This window comes from Argiope bruennichi, chromosome 1 (genome assembly GCF_947563725.1).
Source record: "Argiope bruennichi chromosome 1, qqArgBrue1.1, whole genome shotgun sequence".
NCBI lineage: Eukaryota > Metazoa > Arthropoda > Arachnida > Araneae > Araneidae > Argiope > Argiope bruennichi.
The window spans coordinates 129811693-129819732 of NC_079151.1; the positions used below are offsets into that span (position 1 = coordinate 129811693).

At 36.1% G+C, this 8040-nt stretch overlaps 1 protein-coding gene across 1 annotated transcript; it reads right to left on the bottom strand.

Moving 5' to 3' along the window:
* Positions 1-224: 224 nt before the first annotated feature.
* Positions 225-7735, bottom strand: LOC129974001 (pre-mRNA-processing-splicing factor 8). Its single transcript, XM_056087533.1, has one exon. It carries the CDS (start codon positions 7585-7587, stop codon positions 508-510), a length of 7080 nt encoding a protein of 2359 aa, XP_055943508.1. The 5' UTR covers positions 7588-7735; the 3' UTR covers positions 225-507.
* Between the last annotated feature and the right edge of the window lie 305 nt (positions 7736-8040).

The window sequence follows — 8040 nt, forward strand, 5'->3', positions numbered from 1 at the left end:
AGCAAAGAGTCAAGAAATATTTCAAAACAGTTTCAGTAATTTGCAAAGAATATTAGATACTAACTAAGCAAATTTGTATTTTGACATATAACAATAGAGTTTAAATTTAAAACATAATTTAAATGTATATCACAACACTGCATTAAGGAGATATCTATTAAGTTACAGAATTAGTTTGAACATAATTAATTTAGTGGAAAAGCTAAAAGAAGTACAACACTGAATATATGAAAATCCTTTATTGACAATGCAACTATACATGAAACAATAAAAGTGGGTAATAATAAGAAAAATTAATATAGTGAATATTGAAATTAAAAAGAAAAACATCCAATATCATTTTTAAAGAATGATAAAACATGTACATGTTTACAGAGAACATACATGAATACAAAGAATGGTTCATTATTAAAAAAAAAAAAGCCTGAAATTTTCTTAATTGATATAACTGATATTTTAAAAAAATGAAAGAAGACAAACTTCAACAAAAGTGACATTTATCAATGACTAAGTAAAGTGATCTTCTCTGTCAGCTCCTACACCCTCACTGTCCTCAATGTTGCTAAAATTCAAGAAATGAGATGGTCGATGAAGTTCATGGTAGAATTCTTTAGGATTGGCCAACTGTAAATCATACTTCATATTGGCATCGTGTCTCACACCCATGAAGTTGTAATTCCATGAGCCTTGGGCAGGAACCATGAAGAATCCCAGGAAACGATGAGTTAAAAGCATCTGTGCTCTTTCATAGTGAGATGGTAAATAACCTTTGGGATTATTTCCTCTATCTGTGTTTTGACGTCCCCAATCATAACCACCAGGAGTCAGCTTGTAAGCATTCAATGAGCAAGATCCAGGTGTAAAACTGCAAGTTATAACAATAGTTTTTTCACCATCCCAAGAGGGATTATCATTCATGATATTTGCATGTGTAGTGACATCTTGAGGAGACAGCTGGGGCAATTCATTTGGCTGTGTATGTATCCATCCAAGAGGTTCCATTTCTGACAGATATTCATGGGTAGGTAAAATGCTAGGCAAGTGAACCATTTGATGTGTACCCCATTGAGGAGCCATGACAATGCATCTAATTTCTTTTACTTGAGGTTGGTCAGAGGGACTTACACCATATAGATAACCAGCAATTTGTGTTCTCAAATCAGATATAATGATAAATTTCTTTAGAATATTCTTAGGCAAAATATAGGTGTAGCCAGTTTCTTTGATATCATCAGAAGAAACATAAATGTGATTAGTACGAAGGTAGAGATTAGTAGCTGAAATGGCACGTACACGCCACTCAGTCTTTGAAGCAAAGGTATCTTTTTCATAATTACTGGTTGTTGATGTAATAATTTCATCTCCATGCTTGTTGATAGTTCGGGTTGTTGTAGCAGTCAACTGAGTTTGTTCTTTTGTTTGCTTTTCAATTTCAGCAATCTGCTGTCGTTGGGCAGATGGAGCAGATATTTCCATGCCAAGAATAATATCTCTAATTTCAGACTGCGTTAATGAAGCAACATTAACATTATTCTTTTTACCATAATCAGCAAGAATAAGATCTTTTAACTGAACTTCCACTTTAATCCATTCCTCATCTGATAAAGAAGGCCAAATATGATGCAATTCTGTTACGGTTGTTTTATCAGGTTTCAGAATAACTTTTGTACGCTCATTATTCACATGAAGAGCCCTTAAAATCAAAATAAGCCTTGAAAAGGCAGTATAAGAAGAAATGGTTTTCAGCCAATCATCATATAAGTTGAAGAGAACCATCTGTGGCTCAGTCGCTTTTAAAATTAGATCACCAAATTTTTCAACTTTCAGGCAAGCTTGGAAAGGCAATTGCAGCTCACTGCCTTTAATAACAATATTAGGGAAATCCAATAAATGTACTTCAAGAGGATCTAACATACCTTTTCGAGTGACAATAATCTGTTTAGGTTGTTCTTCAACAGGTAATGAACGGATCAATGCAGCAACTTCTTCAGCAGTTTTCCATTTGGCCAACTGACCTAAACGTTTTTGTCCAGCCCAGACAGAAGTATGAATAATTTTCAAGAATAACTGACCAGTACGGGGATTGAAAATAAAAATTGCACCATTGATAGGTTTAGTGGTCAAGTTACCTTCAAAGGTTTTGTGAATGGTTACTCGATATACATTTGTATCATCAACAAACCAAATAATCTGATTAGAAAACAGTTCACCGTAATTCTGAGATGACAAATAAGGCTCAGTAGGTTCAGAAGAATATAACTGCAGACCTTTTCGGATTCTCTCTCGCAATACATATAAAGCAGGATTTGCTTTCATTATCTTGGCCATAGCTTGTTGAATCAATGGTTTGGCACCAGGGAACCAATTACCATAAGCACTGTGCAAATTATAAGCCAAATCAATAGCTATTAATACACCAGTGGGAGATGGATAAATGCTCATGTTGTCAGTAGTATAATCTAAGAACTTAGCTCTAGCATAGCGCTCAATATCATGAGAATCATAATCTCCCCATCTTAGCTGTACATCAATCCAGTATTTTTGGGTGCTTGTTACATCCATGGTATCCTTTGAGTCTGCTAACAAAGAAGGTCTAGAACAACTCCATTTATATGCTGCAAAGAGCAAAATGTCGGCACATGAACTATTCATTTTGTATGATTTTCTAGGATGAATAGTTTCTTTCTGCACTGTTTCAATTTCCAAAGCATCCAATTCTTGATCAAAAACTTGACATAAATCCATAACAATGCTTTCATGGATCTTTTGCCACAAATGAGCTCTGAATATTTGAATAAGAGAGATCTTCAAAGTTGGAATTTTGCCATGCATAAATATTCCAGTCAAATCGAGCTGCACTTGAAATCCTACATAGACATTGGCCCTATTAATTGTAGGGGACCACCATAAAGTGAACCGACGATTTGGAATCTGATTCAAACCTGAGCGCTGGGCATTTGTTAGTTTCTTGTATTTCATAGATTCTTCAAAACCACTAGCTTTCTCCCAAAACAAACCTTCCCAAGTTGGGAAGTATGTGCCTTTGAAGAGGGTATGTTCTAATATGCCTTCTACACCTCCTAAAGCTTGGATCATATCAGTACGATAATTATTTAGGTTCCACAGTTTACCATCATGTCTTTGATGGGTCCACCAGAATGGGTTCTGCTTTAATACTTGGTATTGTTTAAAGTCTGTACGTACTCTCCAGCCTTTATCATAAGCAAGTGTATGTCTGTCCTTCTGGAATAATGTATTAATTCTAGGAATGCCACGATCCCAGCTATCTTCAAGATCTTCTAGAGTCAAACGTCGATTTTGTGACAAAGCTTCTTGTCTTTTAAGGGCATATTCAGCCCAGACTCTCTGTGAATCAATGAATTCACTTTCCCAAGGCTGAATATAACGGTACAAATTTGGTATAACTTGATCTTCATCATGACTCATACCTGATCGAAAGTGTGTTATTCCTACATCTGTCTGCTTTGACCATCTAAGATCAGACTGGGGGATCAAAACATGTCCCATAGATAACATTCCTAAACCACCTAATTCTTTAGGTGTATAAAAGACAACAGGAGGAAATCGACTAGGCATTTTGGAATTTAATCCAATTTTAATACGTGTTTGAATTTTGTTTTCGCATTTCACAAGCAGGTCTAATAACTCTTGTGTATTAACAACAGCTTCTCTGAAGTAAGTCATCAGTCCAATCAATGCAGTGTTCCACTTATTGACAATTTTTGTAAATGTTGTAGATCCTGAAGCCATTAAAATCTGTCTCACTCTATTATGGAAACGTTGCATGGATTCATCATCAACTCTTAGGAAGCATTGAGCAGTCCTTTCTTTTGTCACTTCATTTTGCAAATTCCATACTCCATCTTTATGAGTAAATTCTTCATGAGTCATTCGACATTTTGGGAGAATTCTGCATTCAAAACCACTCATATTAAATAACAGATTGGGATTATCTTTACTGTATACAGAAACAAAGCTGCTTTCCCACTGAACAGTTGTGACTGAGCGAGGTAACCTGTTCTTAATATCCCAGAAAACAGCACGACCAAGGTTTACATCATGTTTCATTAGTCTCATGCGTGCATCTCTCGGCCAGCATTTTTTATTATTATATCCCACAATATTCTCATTGTTTGGATCAGGATGTTGTGTCAAATATCTCTGAATTAGATCTCTTGCTTCTTCAGCAGTGAAACGGAAGAAAATATGCATGCGTTCAATGTATCTGGAATATAGACGGATTGGATGAGCAGTCTCTGTGGCAACATCCTTGTAAGTCAAAAAATCATTAGGCATCTGTGGTGGTCCAGCCATTTCACTGGCCCTCTGAAGACCAAGAACTAGAAGATCTAGAACAAGTCCGTAATACTGTACTATGAATGATGCAAATTGAAGACCTCTTATGATACCATAGGAATTGATATGATTCATGTCTTTGTAGTTAATAACAACGTTACTTTTGGCTGTCATGTAATCAGCAATATTATGATCAACAATAAGTTTCAATAATCTATTCAGAAGAGTCAAGTCAATTTTTTCATACATTTTTTCATATCGAGATTCTAACATTACACAACATTCTCCTTCTGATGTATCCCAAACATCTTGCAAGTTGTTAATGCCTTGACACCATTTGTAGACAAGTAGTGGAGGTGGTTCAGAATCTGCAGGCTTGATCCATGGGGGGAACAAACGTCTCTTGTCAGCCTCATACCAAAGATATTGGTCTAAGTATGCATCAGTGATTTTTTCCAATGGTTCTACATCATACACAGGAATTAAGTGACTGTATAAATCCATGAATTCAATTCCAACTTCCTTAAATTGCCTGTGAGTGAGAAGATGACGTTTAATACGAGACAATGCTTCATGAGGATTATCATATGCCTGCTCAATCAAGCCAAGTTCTTCACGTTGAGATTGATTCAATCTGCTTTTCACACTGTATGCTTCTTTCAGGCGCTCCAAAGCAAGAATTAATAGCTTGGTATCATGTTTATATGAAAGTGGAGGAAATGGTATAGGAGAAAATCTCCTACTTTCAAGCCAATGCACAGTGGTAGTATAAATAGCAACCGCTTCCTCAGCGCTAATATAAGGACCATCTTTCAAATAGTTGTGCTGTCGTTCTTGTTCAGCCTTCAAGTACAGACGTGTTAAACGACCAAGATTCTTTTTGCAAACAGTTTTATCAACAGTTGCACCTCTCCTGATACGTTCACGATTGTAATGAGCAGTATTAGTCCACCAATCTGCTTTCATTTTTACATATCTCAAGATCATATTTTCAATAGGAGTAGGCAAACCAGGTACCTTCCATGGAATATTAGCTTTCCAGCACCGCCAAGCTTCACTTAAGTGTTGCAAGATGGTCCTAGCTTTGTTTTGCTTCATTCCTTCAGGCATCATGTCCAAGATATCATGCATGACAGATGCTCTCAATTCAAGATCAAAATGGCTTTCAACTCTTTGTTTTGTAACAGTTTTTGCAACACCTTTAGAATGTCTACCTTCAAACTGGCGAGACAAAAGATTTCCTAGCCATCGCTCTAAAAGTGGTGTTACACCTCGCATGAAAAACAGCCATACTCTCCAACCAGGTGCCCAAAAGCCACAGCCAGGTCCTTTACCAATTGGTCCAGTATTAAATCGATAGTATATCAAATGCTTTAGATCCTTACACATTCGGATTTGTCTCATCAGCTTGTATTTGTATCTGTACATGCCAGTCAACTGACCAACATGAGCAAATATGTATTGTAAACCATCTGCTAACTGGAATGCATCAACATTATTCAATCGATACTGTACATGACTGTCAACTACAAGCTTTGTAAGTCGAAGAATTTCTCTGCACAAATGGAAAGCATTTCCAAATCTAGATTTTTTCCTTTCTTTAGTAGTCAAAGTTTTAACAGGTTTTAAATTGAAATTGTAATCTAAGTGCAAATAGTTCAAATTCTTACGATGGATAAGTAAATTCAACATGTTGTATCCTTGACGGCACACATGAAGTCCAACTTCAACCCAATCCAGTGTAGTAGTTTGGAAGAATTTAGTAGATTTGAATGATCTAAACAAATATCTTTTCTTTTGAGGTTTTGGTGGTCGATGTTTTAGAGCATTCAAGACGTAATACTTTAGCAATTTTTGGTAAGAAACTCTAACTTTAACAGGCATAGCAGGTGGACAGTGTTCTCGATACCATGATTTAACAAGTGGAACATCAATAGCTCTTCTTGTTCTTCCTGATCGCAAATTAAAGGGTCGTGGAGCCCAAAGCAGAGCAATACCATTTGCAGTATCATCAGTGTATAAAGGACAATCTTGTAGAAATGGCTGAACATATTCAGGGAGCTCAAATTCTTCATCATCATCTGGTAAGGATTTAGATCCTTTCACTTGATGACGATGAGATATTGGATTGATCAATGGATCAAAATAGAATGCTGGCAAGTCAGGATCTTCCGTTTTGATAAACACAACATTTGGAGTATGATACCACGATAAGTGAACATAATGTGGCAAATTGTTATACAAATATGGAAATGCAATGCGATATTCTGTACGTATGGGCTGACGAATAATAATTTTGTTGATATCATTAAATTCATTCCAATCTTCATCAGCAGGATTGGCATCCTTGATTAGAGGCTCAAATTTTGGTCCACCAGGAATAGACATGTTTAAGGCTTTAGCTGTGAAAAATGATTTCAAATCAAACAGATAAAAATAATTGTCATCAACTAAATCTGTCAGTAACTGATTAGCCAGACGATACAGAGTAGCCATCTGTGGCAATGTAAGATTCCATTTGCGATAGGTAGTTCCATTTACATGCTTTGTATCTAACAAAGGCTTATGATCATATAACCATTTACATACTTCTTTATCTTCCTCAGGATCCAGCACCATCTGAATAGCTTCTAAAGGTTCAACATCCAATATGTTATCAGCATAATCCAAAGGAGGCTCTTCATCATCAAATGGAGGGAATCGCATACGTTTGAAATGTCGACGATCACGCTTTTCTCTTCTCATCATAATCCACATAGTGCCCCATTGAGCAATATACACAGGTTCAATTACCCAAGGTATTTCATTTACAAATGTAATTGCTCCAGTGATGTGATAGAGCACTTTAACATCTCTGATCTGTTCCCATGGCATTGGCATATTTTCCATCAATTTCAGGACAGCATGTGGCATATATTTAAGGGCTCCAAGATATACTCGTTTATCATGACGATATTTTCGACTGCTCATATCGCCATGATCACGGATTATTTTTCTTATATGTTCTGGGGGCATTTCTTCTTTCTGCGCATCAACAAAACCGAATTTGCGCTTTTCTGCATATCTTTTACTTTGCAATTGCTGCCATTTTCTCGCCTTCTCTTGAAGTTTTTCTTCCGATAACACTTCAGGTTGCTTCAATAGTTGTTGTTGCTGCTGCTGCATTTGTTGTTGTTGCATTTGTGCCTGGGCTTGGGCATGAGCCATTTGAGCAGCAGCGAAAGCTTGCTGCTGAGCCAGCATGCCCATCACATACGGATGTCCAATCATTTTTTTACAATATGTTTACGATTTACGCGGAAAGCAAATTCTTGTCGTAGTTTATTTTTCCATTCAGAGTAGTTTTCACATTCTTAAAAGTAAAATCGGTGTTAACGTTAATACACGATAATGGTTTACATAAAGCGACACCATTCGATTTGCGGTTATAAGTATGATACAAAGTTACCGGTAAACAAAACAAAAAAAAAAGCATAGGCAGGTAGTACATCTGTTTTCAGATAAATATTAAAAGTCGTCTGTTTACCAAATATTAGAGTTTTCAAAATGAATCTTTGAAAAAATTATTAAGGATTTGTTGAATAATATTTTCAAATTTTCCCCAAAGAAAGTTAAAGGATATTAACTGGATTTTTTGATAAAATGCTCTAGTCTGATATCTATGCAATGAACCGATTTTAAAAAGACCACCATATGGTTCATCGAGAATATTGGAGACATTTT

Bases quoted from the DNA above. Each gene is read 5' to 3' on its own strand.
- LOC129974001 (XM_056087533.1), bottom strand. From the start codon at position 7,587: ATGATTGGACATCCGTATGTGATGGGCATGCTGGCTCAGCAGCAAGCT.